This window comes from Ipomoea nil, unplaced genomic scaffold (assembly GCF_001879475.1).
Source record: "Ipomoea nil cultivar Tokyo-kokei standard unplaced genomic scaffold, Asagao_1.1 scaffold1043, whole genome shotgun sequence".
Taxonomy (NCBI): Eukaryota; Viridiplantae; Streptophyta; class Magnoliopsida; order Solanales; family Convolvulaceae; genus Ipomoea; species Ipomoea nil.
Genome location: NW_017617471.1, coordinates 10,988,004 through 11,011,191, shown reverse-complemented (window position 1 = coordinate 11,011,191; position 23,188 = coordinate 10,988,004). Strand labels below are relative to the sequence as shown.

The following is a 23,188-nucleotide window of genomic DNA, read 5'->3' as shown; positions in this document are numbered from 1 at the left end:
AAAGCGCTGTGGGAAGCCTTGGATCATAAATACCGAAGTGAGGATGCCGGCGTAAAGAAATTTGTGGTTGGCCGATTCCTTGACTTCAAAATGGTTGATTCCAAAACCGTGCTAAGTCAGGTTGAAGATTTACAACTAATCTTTGATGAAATCCGTGACGAAGGCATGACGTTGAGTGAAGCCTTCCTAGTGGGATCTGTTATCCACTTGTTGCCTCCAAGGTGGAAGGACTTCAAGAATTACCTTAAGCATAAGCGAAAGAAAATGAACCTGGAGGACCTGATCCAGCGACTCCGAATTGAGGAGGGGAACAGGACGAATGATGGCAGAAATTCTGTCACTGTTGGCGCTAAGGCCAATGTTGTGGAGCATGCTAAAAGCTCCAAGAAGAACAAGAAGGACGAGCAAAAGCTAGGTCCGAAAGGAGGCATTACCAAGAAGAAATTTCATGGAAAATGCTTCAATTGTGGCAAGTCTGGCCACAAGTCCTCTGAATGCAGAGTTCCAAAGAAAAAGAACAAGAGTTCTGAAGCCAACATGGTTGAGGAAAGCAGTCAGAAGGAGGTCGAGATTAGCCTTTCGGCTATGGTGACCGAGGTGAACCTCATGGACTCTAACCCACGAGAGTGGTTCATCGACACTGGTGCAACAAGGCATTTGTGTTGCAACCGAGAAATGTTCAACACCTTTGAGACCGTTGAGGGCGAGAAGGTTTAGATGGGAAACTCTGCTCAGTCTGCTGTGGGAGGCGTGGGCAAGGTGGTTCTGAAGATGACTTCCGGGAAGGAACTGACGTTGAACAATGTGCTGTATGTTCTGGAGCTGAGGAAGAATCTTGTGTCTGGCTCTCTGTTGAACAAGCATGGCTTCCGCATGGTGTTCGAGTCAGACAAGGTTGTTTTGTCTAAGTTAGGAATGTTTGTAGGCAAAGGTTATGTAACCGATGGGCTCTTTAAGCTCAATGTAATGCCTATTATTATGAATAAAAGCAAAGTTACTTCCGTTTACTTGCTTGAGTCTTCCAATTTGTGGCATGGTAGACTAGGTCACGTTAATTATAATTCTATGCGTAGATTAATTAACTTGAACCATATTCCTAATTTCCAAATTAACACAAATAACAAATGTGAAATTTGTGTTGAGGCAAAACTAACGAAAGTACCTTTCAAATCGGTTGAAAGAGAAACTGAACCACTAGAATTAATCCATAGTGATTTGTGCGATTTTAGATCGATACAAACAAGAGGTGGTAATAAATATTTTATCACGTTTATCGATGATAGCACACGGTATTGCTATGTGTATTTGCTTAAAAGCAAAGACGAAGCCTTGGAAAAATTCATTCTTTATAAGAATGAAGTTGAAAACCAACTTAATTGTAAGATTAAGAAAGTTAGAAGCGATAGAGGTGGTGAGTACGAAGCACCTATTGGTGACTTCTGTGCGAGTGTAGGTATAATACACGAGCGTACTGCACCTTACTCACCTCAATCGAATGGTGTTGCCGAACGAAAGAATCGTACATTGAAAGATATGATGAATGCGATGCTTATAAGTTCGGGCCTACCTCAAGATGTGTGGGGTGAAGCTATTTTGACAAGTAATTACCTTTTAAATAAGGTACCCCACAAGAAGCTTAATAAGACTCCTTATGAGCTGTGGAACGATAGGAAACCTTCCTACCAGTACCTGAAAGTATGGGGGTGTCTTGCCAAAGTCTTGGTGCCAACACCTAAGAAAGTAAAGATAGGTCCTAAGACGGTGGACTGTATCTTTATTGGTTATGCACATAACAGTAGTGCTTATCGGTTCTTAGTACACGAATCCCTTATTCTGGACGTACATAAGAACACGATAATAGAACCAAGAAATGCATCTTTCTTTGAAAATGTATTTCCTTGTAGGTCCAACGATGGACCAAGTACGTCAAAACGAACGTTTGACGAAGCTATGGATAATGATAGTGGGGAATCCGAGAGAGAACCCGAGCTCGAGCCGAGACGTAGTAAGCGGGCGAGAGTTGAAAAATCATTTGGTCCTGATTTTCTAACTTACTTGTTGGAGTACGATTCGAGTACTCTAACTTGTTTATTAGAAAATAAACCCGATTTTCTAACTTGTTTGATAGAAAACGAGCCTCGAACGTATGTAGAAGACGTGACTTCTACAGAAGGACCAATGTGGAAAGAGGCTATTAAAAGTGAAGTGGATTCTATTTTACATAATCACACTTGGGAACTTGTTGATCTTCCTCCGGGTAGTAAACCCTTAGGATCCAAGTGGGTCTTTAAAAGGAAGATGAAACCCGTTGGTTCCATCGAGAAGTATAAGGCTAGGCTTGTAATCAAGGGTTATAGGCAACGCGAAGGCCTTGATTACTTCGACACGTATTCTCCCGTGACGAGAATAAATTCCATTAGAATGATACTTGCTATAGCCGCGTTGCGGAATTTGGAAGTTCATCAAATGGACGTTAAAACCGCTTTCCTAAATGGTGAGTTAGATGAGGAAATCAATATGGAACAACCCGAAGGGTTCGTGGTTCCGGGCCAAGAAAGGAAAGTGTGTAAGTTGGTTAAATCGCTATATGGTTTAAAACAAGCGCCTAAACAATGGCACGAGAAGTTTGACCATGCGATGTTAACTAACGGATTTAAAATAAACGAAAGTGACAAATGTGTCTACGTTAAGGAAACGATAGACGGCTATGTCATTCTTTGTTTATACGTAGATGATATGCTCATCGTTGGTAGTAACGATCGGATGATCAAGTCTACCAAAAACATGTTAAATGCGAGATTTGACATGAAGGATATGGGTTTGGCTGATTTAATCCTCGGGATTAGAATCATTAGAAGACCTGATGGTCTGGTGTTAAGCCAATCACATTATATTGATAAAATCCTTGAAAAATTTAACAAGGATAATCATCGAGGGACTAGGACGCCTCTAGATCGAAGCGTTCATCTAACCAAGAACCACGGGAAGTGTATTTCTCAAGTAGAATATGCTCGGATTATTGGTAGCTTGATGTATCTTATGAGCTGTACTAGGCTAGATATTGCATTTGCGGTTAGTAAACTCAGTAGATATACGAGTAACCCCGGTGCCATGCACTGGACGGCAATAGTGAAGGTTCTGAGATACTTAAGGTATACTCGAGACCTTGGACTGCACTATGGGAGATATCCTGCTGTACTTGAAGGGTATAGCGACGCTAGCTGGATATCCGATATTAAGGACTCCAAGTCCACGAGTGGCTATGTGTTTACACTAGCCGGTGCAGCCGTTGCATGGAAATCCTCTAAACAAACCGTAATAGCTAGATCCACGATGGAATCTGAGCTGATAGCCTTGGACAAATGTTGTGAAGAGGCTGAATGGCTACACCATTTTTTAGAGGATATTCCTAATTGGGAAAGACATGTACCTCCAATGTGTGTGCATTGTGATAGTCAAGCCGCAATTGGAAGAGTACAGAATCATATGTATAATGGTAAGTCTAGACATGTGCGTCGTAGACATAATACCATTAGACAACTTCTCACAACTGGTGTTGTCTCGATTGACTACGTAAAGTCAGAAGACAATATAGCGGATCCGCTAACCAAAGGGTTATGTAGAGTAGCTGTGGAGAAGTTGAGACGAGGAATGGGTCTAAAGCCCTTGGTATAAAGTTCTATAGTGGACACCCAACCTAGCTGGCACCTAGGTTCAATGGGACAACTAAATTATGGAACGGAGCGTGTCACTATGGGGGTCTCGGACTCCCTACCACTCCTCGTCAGAAACAGTGGCTCCCGCACTAGGTTAGCATGTTAAATGCTTTAATGATTCGAATGCCGGTTGACATGTGTGAGTATGCGGGATACTCGGAAAAGAATCACCTATGTGAGAGAGAAGTGAGGGTCGCTTCAAAGGAGAATTGATGGGCACAATTCTTCACAAACTCTTACAGAACCAGGAATGGTGACACACGACCAAAATGGGCACAATTATGAGAACAAAGCATTGTTGGGGGGTTCCTGTGTGAGATATGTCATCGTCTTCACAAACGGCAATCGGTTCAAAGACGCGTTCTACCGTATAGCCAGTAGAGTAAATGTATCTTCACGAGGGAAGGTTCAAAGGGTGTGACCCTACCTATCCTATGCAGGGATCGACCGTTGAACACAGTTGTTTCCGATTTTAAAATACCCCGAAAATCAATTTTTCATTCATGTGGGGGATTGTTGGAAAAAATAGCTTAAATTGGCATAAATGGCATATTAAGTGGCTATTTTGTGGTACAATTATCAGTGGGGTCCACTTCCGATTTGGGTCGGGTCAAAGTGGATTCGGGTTCTTCGTAGTGAGTCGAAGAGATTAATATATTGTACGCTCAAAACGGATAATGGGTGAATGAGATATTGATTCTCAAAGTAGACCCATTTGAGTTGGGAAATGAAGGGAAAATAGTGGACTTTGTCCCACATTGGTTTGGAAACAAGATTTGCCCCCCTTATATACAAGAGCTCATTTGAAGCTTGTAGAATTGTATAGCATAGAGGCTCTCTCGCGCGCAGGGGGGGGGGGGTGCAAATCAAAATCCAACTAGAAGAGCTCAAAAGGCTTGATTCAAGCTCGCGTGCGCCGGCACGAATGTCGTCTGAAAATTGGCTGGCCTTGCGGGGGGCTAAGTTATGCCAAACTTCGGTATCATTTTCCATATGATATAGTCACTTGGCTCGGCCGAAACCAAGAGCACCACTCTCGTGCTACAGAGAGCACGAGAGGTTGTGGTGCACCGAGAATAAAACTCTCTTGCAACGGTGAACACGAGAGGTGTACTCTCGTGTTGCACCACGATGCACTCTCGTGCACCCCAACGGTCTGAAACCCGAAAGTTCAAAAGATTAAACTCATCTGTTACTGGAATTAACACTGTTTTAATTCCAATTTTAAAACTGAGTTTAATCCTACTTAGTGGGTGGCCGTTACAGGTGTTACACAATTGGTTTTAATACCAATTTAATGGTCATGTTGAATGTTATCACTCCAACATCCCTATATAAAGAGAGGTAGAGCAGTAGCATTTTACACAGTGAAGAAACTAAGGAATTCCAGTAAATTTCCAGCTCCCAAAACTCTGCTTCTACTCTCTTCTTTAGTCAGCCAGTGTTCCAAGCTTTGCTTTGTTTGTCGGGTTCCTTGTTTAGGTACTTAAACAAGGAATCGTAGCACGTTTTATCCTGGGAAACCTAGGCTACAACGCTCCCAGCACTTGTGGGAGGTTGCAAATAAGGTTTTAAGGAAAAGAACATTACGTTCGAACTCGTGCTAACCCTTACCCAGTTTTTTCCACCTCTTTTCCTTCCCAGTTTTTCTGTTTTCCCTTATAATAATAATAATTTTTCTGTAGAATTATTATTTTGGGATTTTTCAACCATATTACCCAACAAATGCCACTTTAACCAAAAAGCCCACTGATAGCTGTGGAGTTCCCTCATCTCATTTGTTTTCACCGGAACAATGGAAGGCATTAACAGGCTAGTTAGTAGTACAAAGGTTTTTGATGAATAATTGAATGGTAAGTTTGATACATGGTTGTGGATAATTGACACAGGGGCCTCTCTTCACGTTACTGGTGAATCCACTCGAATGATTGATACAAAAGATATATTTCACTGCCCTGTTGGTTTACCCAACAGACAAACAGTGGTTACAACTCAAGAAGGCTCGGTCGATTAACAAATAAAATTATTCTTAATCATGTTCTTTATAGAGTAAATACCTAAAATGGTCCCTCGACTATAGCTAAATTCACAAATTGGTCCTCGACTTTCAATTTCAACCAATTAAGTCCTTAACTTTACAATTTTGACACGATTTGGTCCTCCATCTATCTTACAGTAAATGGTGTGACAACTTCAATTAATCTTTGGCATCAGCGAATGGGTCATCCATCTGAAAAGTGGTAAAGCTACTTCCTTCGGTTGGCACTGTGGGAAGTTTTAATAAAGCTTGTGAGGTTTGCTTTCGTGCTAAGCAACCTAGAGAAAAGTTTCTAGTAATAATAGAGCATCTCATATATTTGAGAAAATACATTGTGATTTGTGGAGTCTTACAAACATCAATCCTCTTGTGGTGCACGTTATTTCTTGACTATAATAGATGATTATTCACGAGTAGTTTGGATTTATTTGTTGGTTGATAAAACTGAGGTTCTCAAAATATTTTTGTCTTTTGTGGCTATGATTGATTGACAATTCTCTCAATCAATCAAAGTCGTTCAGGGTGACAACGGTACTGAATTCAATTGCTTGCATGATTTCTTTTTTCTGCCACTGGAATTATATTTCAAACTTCTTGCGTGGGAACTCTTCAACAAAATGGTAGGGTTGGGCGGAAACATAAACATATTCTCAATGTAGCGAGAGTTTTGCGATTCCAAGCCAGTTTGCCAATTTATTTTTGAGGAGAATGTGTTCTTGCGGCTGCACATCTGATCAATCAGACACCAACATCATTGCTTGATAACAAAAGTTCCTATGAAATTCTTTGTGGTAGTCCTCCATCTTACAACACAATTTGTGCTAAGGCAAAAGGCGATAAATTTGCTAGTAAGAGTCGGGAGTGCATCTTTGTGGGATATCCGTTTGGGAAAAAAGGGTTGGAAGCTGTATGATCTTGAAACCAAAGAATTTTTTGTTTCCCGTGATGTGAAATTTTTTGAGGATGTTTTTCCCTTTCCCCTCGCGGATATGACTACCATTCTTCATGAAGAATTTGCTCACGAAGATTTTTCTGCAATCATTGATGAGGCGGAGACCAGCTCCACAAACGAGCTAAACCCTCAACCTGAGCTAAGCTTTACTCCCGAGCCACTCCTCTCAACCAGAGTCAGACTCCGGACCCGAGTTCAGCTCACAACTTGAACAACACACTAGTAATCTTGTTCCGATTAACCAAGATCAGAATGTTCAAATGGGTCGGGTATGAGAAATAAAGTTCCTTCAGTGTGGTTGCGCGACTATGTTATTAATTCTTCTATTGTTAAAAGTTCATCCTCCGTCACACCGTCTCCACAGTCTCCCTCAAGTACTCCTTATCCTTTAGCACATTACATAAATTGTGACAATTTTTCTCTGCCATACAGAACTTTTCTGGAAGCAATTCTTTCTAAAAAAGAACCAAAATCTTTTAAGGAGGCGATGACACATAGCGGCTGGAAAGAACCTATGAAAAATGAAATTCGGGCCCTAGAAGACAATCAAACTTGGACTTTTGAACATCTCTCACCTGGGAAAAAGGCTCTTGGAAGTCACTGAGTGTATCAAATCAAATATAACTCAAATGGGTCGATTGAAAGACTCAAATCAAGATTAGTGGATCTCGGTAATCATCAGGAAGAAGGTATCAATTACACTGAAACTTTTGCTCCTGTTGCCAAAATGACTACTTTTTGTGCGCTTCTTGCCAAAGCAGCCTCTAAAAATTGGAAACTACATCAGATGGATGTGCACAATGTTTTTCTGCACGATGATCTCGATGAAGAGGTGTATATGAAGCTTCCCCCTGGCTTTGAGGCATCCGATCCTAAATTAGTGTGTCGATTGCGCAAGTCCTTGTATGGATTAAAGCAGGCACCGAGGTGCTGATTTGCAAAACTTGTTACGGCCTTGAAAGGATATGGTTTCTTACAATCCTATTCTGACTTCTCCTTATTCACCTTCACTCGGGGTGGAATATTCATATAAATGTACTTGTTTATGTCGATGATCTCATCATTTCTAGGAATGATTCTGATGCTCTAACGACGTTTAGGGCTTATCTTAGTGATTGTTTTCATATGAAAGATCTCGGCTCTCTAAAGTACTTTCTTGGTATTGAAGTTGCTCGTAGCGCTTCTGGGCTATTTTTGTGTCAAAGAAAATATACTCTTGATATTATTTCTAAAACATGATTGTTAGGGGTCAAGCCGGTTAGTGTTCCTATTGAGAAAAACCACAAACTCAGCCTAGCTAGTGGCCCAATTTTCTATAATCCTGCAGCATATCGACGTCTTGTTGGAAGACTTATCTACTTGGCCGTAACCCGACTGGATCTCGCATTCTCTGTTCATGTGTTTGTCTCCATTCATGCAGGAACCGCATGATGAGCACTAGGAGGCAGCTCTAAGAGTTGTCCGTTATTTGAAAGGTACCCCGGGTCAAGGGATTCTCCTACGAGCAGACATTGATCTAATGCTACAGGAATTTTGTGATTCGGATTGGGCCACATGACCTACTACTCAGCGATCTCTTACTGGTTGGTTGGTATTTTTTGGCCATTCTCCAATCTCGTGGAAAACAAAGAAACAAAATACTGTTTCTCATATCATTGAGATGTTTCAAAGATATTAATCATCTATATTAATCATCTTGTATCTCTTTGTTTTTCATCCCTTTGTTTTCCAACTGTAACACCCCTAATTTTTAAAACATTTAAAGCCTATGAAATAAAGGCAAATCTATCATTATTCATCACAAACAAAGCGGAACTAACAACATAAGTATCAGGGTGTTATGCCACATCCAGGTTTGAGAACCTAGATGCACAGGCTAAACAAGCATAAACTGTAATTAATATCCCTAATACAATCCAAGACTCACAGGCCATCTAACTAATACTAAACTATCAGAGCTAGGTTCTCGTGTCCATCTAGCGCACTCTGAAGCTACTGATCTGTACCTGAAAAACATACGGTGTAACAACTGTCCGCGAATAATGCTGGTAACTCACTCCCACGCGTTAAGTACAATATAGATAGATATAATAAAATCATTTTGAAACCGGAATACATATATAACCTAAGTAACTCTAGCTTTAAACCAAGATCAAGACTCAAGACACAACAACAGACTTGACACTATAGAACAATCATAAAGACTAGCATGCATCCTAATGAACACAAGACAAGGCAGAATAGACAAGTAAGCTCATAAATAGCAATTAAAGGCAACAATGGGATCCAATGACAATCAATTAGCAAGTAATCATCAAAGCACACAATCCATCTTCCAACCTTATACCAAGTTCCAACATTTACTCCTCTCCATCCTTATATCAGTTCCAACCTGTACCTCCAGGCCACCCTTATATTGCCTCCCTTATTCCTCCGGAGAAACTACATGCCCCACACCGAAACCACCAACAAGTCCACCAACATGGTAGCACCGAAGTGCCATTCGCATGATCCGTGCCTCTAGCACCACTACCAAGGGGTCAGCGCATATAGCTCTGACATGGCACCGCGGCGCTTATACCCTGACCCAAGCCTTTAGCCAGCAAGTCTAAGGGGTGGTCTGTGCCTTTAACACAATAACCGAGCACTTGTTGTGCTTTCCGCCAACAATTCATTTCCACCGATCACAATCTCATTCTCATCAGTCACATCAATCATTGCGCATTGATCATAACACTCATCATAATTCCATCAATCAACATTTAATCAACAATAATAATCAAGGCACATTAACGGACGACACACACTACACACAAATTCCTAGAACGGTACTCAAAACATCATACGAGACTCATTAACATCAAACGGGATACAACGGGGTGCAACGGATCACGAGGAAACATCAAACGGGGCGCACCGTGGACCGCACAATATTGATCATTTGGTGCAAGGACAAGCCCTATGTGTTCTCTGTGCCATGTGATAAGCCACGGTCAGCGCCTTTGAACGGCGACGCTACCAATCGAATTTCTGGATCATCAATGTAAGGGAAAGAGTGTCTATAGAGACCTAGCTAAGGAAATGGCCATTTTAGCCCTTACACTAACGCCTAACAAACGGATGGTTAACGGAAGGACCAATGCTGGAACAAATCTGATAGTCAAGGTCTTTTTCATCCAAATTAAAAGACGATGACTAATTTTAGAAAATCACAATAGTCGAAGGACTATGACTGGAATTAACTTAGTAAAAAAATTATTTTAACTATGTAATTTTTATTTTTATTTAAAAAAAAAAAAAAAAAAAAAAAAAAAAAAAAAAAAAAAAAACAACTTATAACTTGAGACTTTAAGAGTTTCAAGTTTCACCCACATGTATATACTATAATGTACTAGTGAGTTTTATTAGGAATAGACTATGATTAGATTCGAATTCGAAGGGACTTGCAATCACAACATTTATTTTAATTACGTGCCAAACACAAGAAACGAGAACAAATATGAAATTGAGAGGATCTGAGTTTGATGGCTAGTTCGCAAGGCAAGTGAACCTTACAATTCATTTTAAAAAATTCACTCATTTTCATCAGTCTTCATCAAAGAAATACAAGTATGGAGTTGAGTAACTTTCAACTTCTCTTTCCTCCTCATCCTTAGTTATTTCAGGGAATTTCCAGCCTAGATGCTGGACATAAACTTTGTCAAAGGCATCCATTGTCAACTCCGAAGCTAAAAACAGTTGTACCTCATTCACAAAACGATCCGTTCTACCTGTCAAAAAAGGCCTTGCTGCTTGAGAGACCAAGACTCGGAATTCCTCTTGATTTGCCTCTGGAGTCATTTGTATATGGCTTTGCTCATTTCTGCGATATTACAACATTAATCGAACAAATGTGTTGAATGCATGATAGTCTGCAGTTTTCTAATTAAAAGTAAGCACGAGAACACATTCATCCAACATAAAACTGGCTTTGAGAATCAGGCTACATACTTAAACTGCAAATGTTCAGGTCAAAGGCACAAAACTCTGAGCAAAATAGTCTAATGGAGAAGATTATACAAATATGTTTGGTTTAGTTATACATTACTTGGCAAAGCAAATATTACCTCTTGAAGGATTCAATTACTCCGAATACATGATGCACAATGATATCAACATCTTCTTCCTGAATATGAAGTAAATGGAGTGAATTAGCAAACACATGATCAAGAATGAAGCACAATCAAAGTTTATGATTGAGTTAACCTTGTGATAACACTTAGGTTGTAATGACATAAGCACAACTACCTATGCAAAGACAATTACATATTCATCTCTTAATTAATGCAATGTTGTAGAAGACGCTAGGCACGCAGTGTAGTGTACATTTGCTAAAACACTCTTGTACAAATAACAAACACCTTTTCAAGCAAATCCATTCAACATAAGTGTTATGGAATATAGATATAATATTTGGAACCTCGATAGATTAGGCAGTCTTAGGGATTTAGGTAGGTAGGCATATGGAAACTTGGTTTCCTATTCGAAGTCTTCTAGCATGTATTTATATATAGGGCTTTGTATTCTCTTTTTCTATACGACAGCATATTTAGAAATCTTTTCTTTACTTTCGTAACAATAAGATTTGTAAACAACCAAGTGCAACGACGGCTGGAACTTGGACTCATGGAGGGGTATGGCTGTGCAACAACGACGGCGAGGCTGTCTAGCAACGGACTAGGGAGCTTGGTTGTGGCGCCGTACTGCACTGCTGAGACAGCGAGGCTGTCTGGCTGTGTGACGAGTCAACAACGGCAATGCTGTGCGACGAGCCGACGATGTTGTGGAGTGTGGGGTGGCTGTGTGACGGCATGGCTGTGCACGAGGCAATGGAACTCGAAAGGGAAGGGAGAAGGGAAGGCGAGGCTCGGTTTGTCAGATGATGTGGGCGATTGTTTGCAATTTTTTTTTTTGGGTGGGGGTAGGGATTTTGGCAGATTGGGATTTTTAAAATTAGGTTTATTTCGCTCAAAAAGACATCGTTTTGAGCAAAATAAACAAATTAAATATGAAAAAAAAAAAAAAAAAAAAAAAAAAAAAAAAAAACTCGGCCAAGTTGGCTCTAAGTTGGCCAACTAGTCGGCCGGCTAGTCTAAATAGCGCCTAGGAAGGAAATCCCTTAGGTCTAGGGGTGCCTAGAGCCTAATCGGTGCCTAGGCCGGATTTTTACAACACTGAATTCATGATACCAATACTTATTTCAGCATGCTATGGTCCATCCCTTTGGCAAGAAGACAACTGTTACAATACATTGAGGACAGACAGAAAAAATAAATCAGCTTTAGGTTCCATTAACCAACAGAACCTGTTTGGTTATGAATTTATAGAGCTTTGTATTATCTTTTCTATACGACAGCATATTCAGAAATCTTCTCTTTACTTTCGTAACAAGATTTGTAAACAACCAAGTGCAACGACGACTGGAACTTGGACTCCTGGAGGGGTATGGCTGTGCAACGACGACGGCGAGGCTGTCTAGCAACGGACTAGGAGCTTGGTTGTGGCGCTGTACTGCACTGCTGCGACAGCGAGGCTATCTGACGAGTCAACGACGGCAATGCCTATCTGACGAGTCAACGACGGCAATGCTGTGCGACGAGCCGACGATGCTGTGGAGTGTGGAGTAGCTGTGCGACGGGAAGGCAGTGCACGAGATGATGGAACTCAGAAGGGAAGGGAGAAGGGACGGCGAGGCTCGGTTCGTCAGATGATGTGGGCGATTTTTTGCAATTTTTTTTTTGGGGGGGCGGGGAGGGGTATGGATTTTGGCAGATTGGGATTTTTAAATTTTGGTTTATTTCGCTCAAAAATACATCGTTTTGAGCAAAATAAACCAAATTCAAAAAAAAAAAAAAAAAAAAAAAAAAAACTCGGCCAAGTTGGCTCGGAGTTGGCCAACTAGTCGGCCGGCTAGTCTAAATAGAGCCTAGGAGGGAAATCCCTTAGGTCTAGGGGCGCCTAATCGGTGCCTAGGCCAATTTTTACAACACTTATTTCAGCATGCTATGGTCCATCCCTTTGGCAAGAAGACAACTGTTACAATACATCGAGGACAGACAGATAAAAATAAATGTTGGGGGTCTGTTTCAACAAGATGACATTATAAACAAAAATAAAAAAATCACATCTAGGTTCCATTAACCAACAGAACCTGTTTGGTTATGAAGGATATGTTTCTCTTTCATGCATTTAGCCAAACCAACAGGTGCATGGGGCAGTTCAGCAAAGCAAAGAGACAGGCTAGCCATAATACTACAATAGTCATTAAATACCCTCTCCAAACTATAACAGCTCATTGTTTGTCTATTGCATCTATCACCACTGAACACCAAAATCAACACAAACGAAGGAACTGCAGAATACATAAATATTCAGGCCATGCACATCCTGTCGCCAGTTGAGAAGATAGGAGGTGCATCAAGAATGGAGCTTAGAATTTTGTTAGAGAAGTAGAACTTGATCAAATGAAAACAGCGAAGAAACCAAGAATAGAGAGTACCAAAATAGTAGATAACTGGCAATCATAGGAAGTTTTGTTTAGAGGTAGGAAGCAGTTGCTAAAGCTTTCCTTCTTTTTTCCAAATGTGTACTTGGTACCAATAAGAATGGGATGGGGGACAGGCTGTTAGCATCCATGAAAAATTACAAACTTGATATTCCAGTCAACACCAAGATATGGGATATCCCTTCCTTTTTCCCCCCAAGTTATCCATCTTTTTGTTTCACAATCAGAAAATTTCTCTCTACTTGAAGTGCTTGTATCTTTTCAAAGGAAAAGGAGAAATTTGGTGACCTCAAACAGCTGCGAAAAGTGTAAAGGTAGTTGACTAACACCATCCTGATGTGCACTTCCCATAATGTGCAAAATTGAATGATTCACATGCACAAACAGTATGCAGAGTGATTGAGAGAAGAAATTGCATAAGCAATCAGTGGTGAAGAACAGGGCACAGTAACATGGAGGAGAAAGAGAGTTGGACATATTAACCTGTGTTAATGCTTGGATTTCCCTTGTCAGCCAACTGTAAAGTTGATGAGCAGGCTGACGATACTTGTGCAACTTCCAGTATCGCATTACCTTCAATTTGTCAGCCAGAGTACCTGCACAACTCATAATTCATAATAGATGGATACGAACTTGGGTTAGAATAGAGTAAATGGGAGAGGAAAGCTTGATAATAGATCACAAACAGCTAGATAGATACCTGCTTCGGTGTAATAGCACTGTAATCTATACTTGTGAAGTTTCGTGAAAAATGCACTGACTCACATGTCAAAGGGAAAGTGAATATGTTAATGATTTTCAAATAGCCAAACAGAAGACTGATTTTTGAAAAGCTAAAAAGGAAGATCAAATATAAAGCTAATCTAAGGGGAGCCTGAGAGGAGCTTACCTACTTCCCAGATCCTGACCAACATAATGTCTTTGAAAAGAACTTCCATCATATCCATGTACGATTGAAAAGCTTTCTATCTGAATATTTGCAATAAAAAAATGTTAATCTGACTGGAAGTCAAAGGGTGTACCAGGAAATGCTGTAAATTACTATTATAAAAGCATAATGCAATCAGAATTGAAGATTTGTCATTCAAATCAAGTTCAAAAGCACACTTGAGCAAAAAGATATTTCGGAGATATTAAAACTCCATATAGAAAAAGCAGACAAGAAAATGTCATCAGGATTGTGTTCACGGGGTGTTACGTAAGTGCTTTCATCTTACAGCCAGTCTGGTAACACTCATAAACTAGCAGACAATAAAAAATGAATACTATACTGGTCATTTTGCTGTGAGTCTAAAATATTCTGAGGTTACAAGGCTTCTTGAGAGCAAAATAGCAGAGCTGAATGAGTACCAGAAACTTCAGATGCAAGTAACATCAGTTCTTTTCGCATAAACATGAAGCTAGAAATAGTATTTCATGTTCTCTAATTGATATGGAGCACTTCGTACAGAAGATTTAGGTATGTTCATTGATAAATATACTTGCATCTGAAACAGAAAAAGTAATTTTTTATTTCATTTTTATGACATCTGTATCAGTTTGAAAATTCTTAATTCAATTAACAAAGATCAGGGTTGGAGGGGGGACTAGGGTAACACAGGCCCACAAAACTTTTGGGATTTATATATATGTGTAGTGATACACATACACACATATACTGTTTATTTAGTCCAAACAGTCAAAAGTTCAAAAAAAAAAAAAAAAATCACTGGTTCAAATTTCATTAATTATATTATGGGAAAATGTGATTTTGGCATCTCAACTGTTTGCATTTAGTCGCTTTGATCCCTTGTTGTCATGGGTGAGGAAATGTCACCTGTTTTTGTTCAAAAAAGTTGCAATGTTAGCTCCTCTAGTGATGGTCTCATTTGATGACATTACAGTTTTGAGGTCATGTGACTAGAATAGTCAAAATGGAGGGCTTTTATATAATTTCACACATATTCTCTTACTACTCATCAAAGGTGTCTCAACTTCGGCAATTTTCCCCAATTCTCTGAGTCTTAATTTCCCTAATCCCTATAGGCAACTTTGGCACTTTTAAACTATTATGACCTATTTATAGGGTCTTTTTACATTGTTCAGGGGGAGATATGAAATATTATATGTTTTGAGTTATTTTGTTACTTAGAGAATTTTCTCTTATCAGGTGTTGAGTGTTGACATTCCCGTTCCCTTGTTCTACATCAGAAAACCTCCCTACTTTGAACCAAAAAACTATTACAACCTAACATTTTTGCCTTTTTACACTACTGGAAATTATGGAATTTCCGACCACCTTAAAGTGATCTTAAATCAAGTTGATACCAAAAAGTGGTCGGAAATAGCAACAAAGGTTTTTCCGGATACCAAAAGTGGTCGAAACAAGGCTTTCGACTTGATTTAAGATCACTTTCAGGTGGTCGGAAATTCCATAATTTCCAGTAGTGTTATAGTGTCAATTTTGAAGTAAAGGGAGGTAAGCTGCAATGATGAATAGGGCTTTTTTCTCCACATACCAGTCCACAGAGGTAAATGGGTTGAGAATAAGGGAAAATGGAGAGAAAATAAGGAATGAAGTCAAATAAAGAAGACAAAATAGAAATTACAAAAATAACCAAACCCTAACTTTGTCAAGCAAGTCCATTAAACGAATAGTAGTTATTAGGCAATAGTAGTTGGATACTAAGCATCAAACGAATGATAGCACCCCTCAAGCTGCCTATCTTTTCTGATTCATTTCCATAGTGTAAAATTCAGATAGAATAAATTAATGGTTATTAAGAATTAAGATCATGAAAGCAATACAACTAAATTGTGAGTAGGCCTCCAATCTTCTAATGTGATTGCTCTAATTTTCCCTCTGTTAGTTCCAAGATTTTTCCCACCACTGACCCACTCTCTACAGCATGCTAGGTCAATCTAGACAAATCAGAGCCCATAACCAACAAAAATGATAAACAGGACCAGACCTTACAGAGAGGGCACTTTACAGAAGTCTGTCTACAAGAATGCTTGCTAGCAACCACTTTGGTCCAACGTAGAATGCAGTTGTAGCAAAACTTATCTGCAAAATACCAAAAACCCTCAAAGACTATGATCACACCATAGCTTTTCTTGTTATGTGTAACTTTCAGCCATTCAGTACCCCACTTTTGAATCATCTTTAGGGCCAAACAACATCAGGTATCCCATAAATGTTCCTAAACTAGAAACAATGCAAGGTTTACAAATTTGCAAGGACAACGAAACCATACTTGAACCCTTGATCTCAATTTAATACAAAAGGTCATCGACCAAGATATCAGACCGATAAAATGATGCTGATCTTCTCAATTGACATAATACAGGTCTCAAGTTTTAGATAAATTAAGAGCAATAACTTTCAACCCTAATTTTCAACAAGCCTATAACTGCAGATTGAATTCCAGTGACAGTATGATAAAGCATAATTCACAAAAATGTAAAATTTACGTGTATTTAGCAAAATTAAGAATTTGTATAACTACATACAAATGCGCGTATTGATGTGAATCAGGCATTATATAAGCTGAGAGAATGGGAATGAAACGTACGAAAGCATTGCTCCAAGTATGAATCTTGAGTCACGGGTCCGAGGCAGATAGGGCACGGATTCGGGTCGGGTACTGGCTCGTTTGCGCTTCTTTCCCCTTCCGCCATAATATATGCCTTCACAACGTACAGGAAAAGATATGAGCTGTAGTATATAACACTATAACTCGAAGCCTGGAGGGAATTCTTTTCTCTTATTTTGAATTTTTTTTCTGAGATGGTTTAATCCTCTTTTGGCTTTTGTAATTTGGTACTCCGTATTAGTCAAGTGACTTTAAATAAATGATGAGACGAGTCACGTTAGTAAAATTTTGATACAAATGGCATTTTGTATAATTGAGTTAGTAGGTTTGACTAGTTAATTGAGTTAGTAGGTTTAACTACTTAATAGTATTAGTTGATTGTAGGAAGATATTTGGTAAATTAGTTGTTAGCTGATTACATGCAAAATGACTTTCTCAAAAGTCAGTCGAAAAAGTTACTTTGGGTCGTTTTTTGAATTTTAGCGTTTTGGAGCAATAAGTTGTTACAAACACTTATATTGGCTATTTAACCAAGTCAAAAAGCTAATAATGATCAAATAAGTTAAAATTAGTTGATAAGCTAACTGTGTTACCAAATATAGTCTTTATATTTTATTTGTATCCTTATTTATTACATCAACCTGGGTAAATAAACTTTTGTTGAGTTGGTTGGTCAATCTCAATCAAATGTTTAATAATTAGTTGAGTCAATTCCTTTTTTGGTCCTAGACTTATTGGAGCGTAGACAATTTTCATCCTCCATAATAAAAATTGTCAATTTGTAGCCACGTTTATTGGTTCTTGAACACTTTTAGTCCTCCGTTTAAATTTTTGTTTGTTGACCGTCTAAACGAGGGATATTTCTATCCTTCCATGTGTTCTTCTTCTCAACCTTATCTTAAAGAGCAACAGCTTGAAGATTTCCGGCAACTTCAGGAGTTCCGGCGACTTACGTATCTGCTCTGATTTGTTCTTCGGTCAAAGTTGTTTGAATGGATTTTATTTTGGACTTGCTGGGATTTTGATGGGCGACTCAGTGAAGATCGTCGGGTTCTCTGTGGTTTCCGGCAACAAGTTTTCTGCTCAGATTTCTCCTCTGGCAACTGAGTTCTTTGCTCATATATTTCCCCCCAATTTTGAGTTTATTATGCCCTAGAAACGACCAAAATCTCTCTCAGCAGCTCGAAAACCCAATAACCCAGAACTTTCTACCCCTTTCGTAGCCTCTGCCTCCTCCTGCTCAAGCCTTCTCCGACCGGCGCCGTCATCGACAATCGGCACTCCAGCGCCATCAAACACCGCGTCATCCTCGACTGCAACCAACTCCATCGCCTCCTCCACCTCCAGTCCCCTCACATCACCTTCTCCTTCTCGACTCATCCTTCGACACTCTGTCATAGCCATAGCATGACCAAATCAACCACAACTAGAGCAATATGCCGGCACTTTCTCCACCTCAATCCTCTGCCAAAATCCATTCAATTCCCCTTCACCTCCAACAATTTCCACCCAAACTCGATCAATCAAAGGTTTAGAGGCATCAATTTCTACTCAAACTTTGGCTACGCTCGGCTTAGTTCGCCTGATGGTTGCCAAGTCTAGGGCTACGACATTGGAGAATCTATGTTGCCCCACCCCCCCCCCCCCCCCCCCCCCTTCTGGTGTCCACTTCGTGAACCAAAATCGATTTCAGAGATCCAACCTGCAATTCCCCTTCTAGACGCAAAACCGATCATAGCTCCGCCCTAAGAAATTCCAGAGACGTCGCAATTCTTTGACCGATCGCAAACATCTTACTGATCGCACTCCAATCTGGGTTGTTGGGGGTCTTCAAACTACTTAGATCTTTGAGGTCTTCATCGAGCCCTTTCTTGTTACTGTCTTTATCGCCACTGAGATCTTCAATGTCATTGCAAATCCCTTTTGGACGAGCGTCACAGCGATTTCGTTTGAACAGCCCATCGAACGATGAGGAAAAGATGGTCGCATCGTCGTCTTTGCCTTTACTTCGATTCCACTCTCGCTTCTCAACCTCTTCGTCAGTGAGCGATCAGTAAAACAGAGTTGTATATGCATAGGATCAATTGATGATCAAAAAAATAAGCTGGATTGACAGAAATGCCCTTCATTTAGACGGCCAACAAACGAAAATTTCGACGGAGGACTAAAAGTGTCCAACAACCAATAAGTGTGGCTACAAATTGACAATTTTTATTATGGAGAATGAAAACTGTCCACGCCCCAATAAATCTAGGACCAAAAAAAAAAATTGACTCTAATTAGTTGATAATTTATATAAAAACACTCTCCAAGCAACATTTTGAAAATTAGTTGAAGTAGTCAACCATTTACCAAACACATTTTAATTGTTTAACTATAAAAACATTGCTCCAAATAGTCTTTTAAAAATCACTTGATTGACAATAATCAGCAAAAGTAATCAATCATTTACCAAACATTCATTTTAATTATGCAACAACTCACAAGTAAATCAAATTAACTAAAAAGAGAGTTGGTCACTTATTTACCAAACACCCATAAACTATAAACTATTTTGCATTAATTTGATAAGAGTTATTCCATATATTGACTAGAACAACACATGACCGGTTATTAATACCCGTAACATTAGTCAAAATGAAATATGGCCAAATAGAGTGGAAGGAGATATCAGTGTCAAATTTACTAGCCATTAGGAAATATGAAAGAAAAAAAAAAACACACACACACATTTTCATGATTCCTAGTGGTCTCATAATCAAAATGTCGAGGGAAGAGAAGCTAAGGTAATTATCCAAAAACAGAAGGAGCATAATTGTTCTTCTCCCAAAAGGTTGAATCCCCAATTACAAGGGTCTTCATGTCCCAATCCGAAGAGAAAATGCCCAATGCCCAATGCCCAAACCATGCCCAAGGATCAAATGAGTGCAGGCTTGTTGATTTGCCTCTGAAGTTCCATTCTACACATCTGCAGTTTCCCCACTTGAATCTTCAACATCTCAACATCTTTCTTCATCACTTTAACATCCTCCTTTTGAGACCTCAACTCCTTGCTAATTCTCAGCACTGCCCGGCCGCCAGATGAACAGCTAACTAAAGTGCCTGCAGATGCAGATGATCTGGCCATGCTCACTTGCTCCAGGAGTATAAACCGCACCATCATGCTCTCTGGCAGCCTGTGGTTCCTCATCACATGTGCCCGCGCCTCCGCTGACAGCTTATGGTATTCCAATGTCCTGCATATCTCTCTTCTTTCCTCATCTGTTAGCTTAGGATGTGCCTGCATGCGGCCATATCATCATATCATATCTGTGAGCATATAACCATTAATGTGCAATCCAACTATCAGCTTAGACTTTTAATTGAGATGCAGCACATGCTTCAGTATCAAACTTTAATTTTTTATGTCGATCTTGTCTCTCAAAAATAAAAAATATACCTTGAGGTACATGTCTATGGCTGTATATAGGTTGTCATCGCAGTTTCGAGCTTCTTTGGGCAGTACTTGGATAAGCATCTGAAATTTTTTTGCAGTTAGGCTCTCATCTCTTGCCACCAGAACCAGATATTCATCTACCAGCTTTGCAACCTGATGAGTTTTTCCTGATATGTGGTGAAAGCAGGCATAGGTCGCTTCTACTATTTGGCCAACAATTTCGACATCAAAGAGGGCCAGGAGATCTTTAGCCCTACACCTCTCCACCATCATTGCTATTCTTGTTTTCACTTGGTTTAGCAATTCAGAGTCAATTCTCATCCCCACCCCAATCTTGAAAAGTTGGAGAAGAAAATTGCAGGAAACAGAATTATCTTCATTGGGTAGTATCCTTATTAAGCATTCTAGTGTGACTCTGTGTAGCCGAATAGTCAGGTCATCGTCATCATCATCATTGTTGTCATTATTTGATTTCTGTTTCCCTATTCGGACTCTCGGGAGCCATTTCTTGGTCCAGTGAGCTATGCATGATCCAACGAGCTCGGGCTTTATCTTCCTCCTCTTCTTGATTGATGAGACGAGCTCGATAAAATGGTCTATTCGGAGGGTTGAGGCATCCTCAAACCACCAATTTGAAGGGAGGTCTTTGTCATCTGTGCTGGTCTTTCCCACCACATTCAAGAACACTTCATTGCTTACAAAACTACTCGCGTTTGTGCCCGAGCAGACCTTCCAAGCAATCGATTCTGAGCATTGCTTCACAATCTGCAGTTCTTTCGCCCACGTGGAAACCGATTCACAGCTCCTCACCACTCTAAATGTGTCTTTCCATGATGAGAGGACTATGAAGCTGAGAAATGCTTCTGCTTTCGAGATCAGATTCCCGGGCTCGAGATCATCGTTCATTTCCAGGAAATGTGCAGCACAGTAGAGAGGGGCAATGTTCGTTGGAGTAGCATTGATCTTCAGTCCATAGCAGAATCTCACTACTTGCTCAAAGATTTTAGCCCCACCTGGAATACTGTCCATCTGAATGCTGCTGGGATCGCTGTCTGGTGATGATCCGTTGCTTCGAAATGCTAATCTGTTAATATATCCACTTTTTAAAGCCATAGGAATCTGCAGAACAAATCTTTGTGATCTGAATTCAACTATAAATCTTATAATAAAGGACAAGAGAGAAACTATGCTGCAGAAATTCACCTTGTGCAGGTGAAAGCTTTTATTTTCAATTTGTATAGTCAAATCAGAAGAAGCTTTGGTCTTCACAAACCTGCATGATCAGTTGGATTATACTCAATTCCAGAAAATTGAAGAATCATACAAACATAAGCCAAAAGCCGAAGAAATTTAAATTAAAAACGAAAAGAAGAAGAGACTATACCAGTGGTTGTTTCTTCTTTCTACAGAGTATGCTACCATGTTTACATTATTGGGTGGAAAAATGAAGCAGTGGTTTCGTTTTTCGACGCATACTGAACCAGATGCAGGTGGGTTTTGTTGTATCAAACCTTTGATTCCCATGCTAGAATTCTCAGTTCCAGGTCTGTGAAGTTTGTATATACTTCAGTCTTCCTTTCTGTATGCTCTCAGAGATGTTTGGTTAGCCCACTCAGATAAACTCCAAGACTGACCATTTAGTCCCATCTTATTCTTATAGCTGCAGCTTCAATTCATAAAGTGATTGCATTGTCATTAGAGTTTTGGACCCACCTCCAATCAATCTTATGGATTCCTCTATCAAAATTTTCCCTTTTATGTTTTTTTTTTGGTGTTATCCAGTTATCAAACACAAGGACTAATCTCGTTACTGAATTGTAGGCATCTTTAAAGGTGGGGCAGTTGGCATGGAGATTTAAGGTTGTTCCATACCCAATGTCAATGATGATATTTGACGTTTAGTGAAGGATGAATGAGTCGCTTATTCGCTTTTACTCAACTAGACCCTAGATTAAAATTTTGTTTTCGTATATTTATCTGTTTAATGCAATTAGCTTTTTATTTCCAAATGGTCAGTTGCATAGAGCTAAAATGTCTTCTCTCAAGTCTCAAGGGACTAATAGGTGGCATTGATGTTGAGATGTGTTGTAGTGTCCATAATATAGTGGATGGCTTTGAATTCTTCATTCATAGTCATGTGCTTAAAGTGATATACAGAAAGCAAAATACAACCACCATTTTAATATTCCAACTACTATTACTTGCTTTTGGCAAGAAAGTGCAAGAAAGAGCAATTATACCTCTACATGATATGAGAATCCTAAATTTGGCCATTTCACTATCTATGTAATAAATGCACAGTTGCACACACATATAGGTCCAAGATATAATAGACCAAAAGAAAAGTGCAAATTATAAAAGTTCTCCCAATCATGGATTGAGAAACTAAATTAAGCATGTCAAAAGTTTTAAGTTTTTATTAAAATCAAATACTAATTTGAGGACCAATATTATTCAATTATTATTATATTGGGATTGGAAAGACAAATTTTACCATGGATCATGGTCCACATAGTTGTATGGACTATGGTCTAAAACATCGTCGGTTCTTTTAATGAAAAGAAACGTCCCGTTCCGTCTAATTAATTATGTTTGTATGACGTATTTAGTTTCATTTTATATACATTGTAAATTCATTTAAGCATAATTATAGTATCATTTTGTTCCAAGTACAATTTCACTTTATACCTCTAACACAAAGGAAGAAAGATGAAAAAAAAAAAAAAAAAAAAAAAAAGAAGAAGAAGAAGAAGAGAAAAATAATGAAAGGAAAGTTTGTAACACGTGTGTGTGCGCGCATATATATATATATATATATATATATATATATATATATATATATATATATATATATATATATATATGTATATATATATATATATGTATATATATATATGAGCGCAACTAAATGGTAGAAGGGATTGTTT

General features: G+C 39.3%; 2 protein-coding genes and 1 long non-coding RNA gene across 5 annotated transcripts; 1 reads left to right on the top strand and 2 right to left on the bottom strand.

The window, feature by feature from the left end:
* Nucleotides 1–10,192: 10,192 nt before the first annotated feature.
* Nucleotides 10,193–17,039, bottom strand: LOC109182227. Of its 3 annotated transcripts, none has more exons than XM_019332333.1 (7): nt 16,805–17,039; nt 16,202–16,296; nt 14,137–14,219; nt 13,951–14,006; nt 13,734–13,846; nt 10,813–10,871; nt 10,193–10,568 (listed from the first exon to the last, which is right to left on the bottom strand). In XM_019332333.1, exons 1-7 carry the CDS (start codon nt 16,908–16,910, stop codon nt 10,292–10,294), a joined length of 789 nt encoding a protein of 262 aa, XP_019187878.1. In that variant the 5' UTR covers nt 16,911–17,039; the 3' UTR covers nt 10,193–10,291. The 3 variants fall into 3 exon arrangements, with proteins under 3 accessions (XP_019187878.1, XP_019187879.1, XP_019187880.1); XM_019332334.1 differs by having other exon boundaries at nt 14,140–14,219; XM_019332335.1 differs by lacking the exon at nt 10,193–10,568 and adding an exon at nt 10,578–10,701.
* On the top strand, nt 13,745–14,077 carry LOC109182228. Its single transcript, XR_002054344.1, has 2 exons — nt 13,745–13,842; nt 13,947–14,077. It is a non-coding gene; the product is annotated as an uncharacterized LOC109182228 (long non-coding RNA).
* Nucleotides 17,040–19,629: 2,590 nt separating the features above from the next.
* On the bottom strand, nt 19,630–21,885 carry LOC109182225 (root phototropism protein 3-like). The gene is made up of 4 exons (XM_019332332.1): nt 21,646–21,885; nt 21,465–21,534; nt 20,265–21,380; nt 19,630–20,105 (listed from the first exon to the last, which is right to left on the bottom strand). Exons 1-4 carry the CDS (start codon nt 21,783–21,785, stop codon nt 19,743–19,745), a joined length of 1,689 nt encoding a protein of 562 aa, XP_019187877.1. The 5' UTR covers nt 21,786–21,885; the 3' UTR covers nt 19,630–19,742.
* Nucleotides 21,886–23,188: the final 1,303 nt, after the last annotated feature.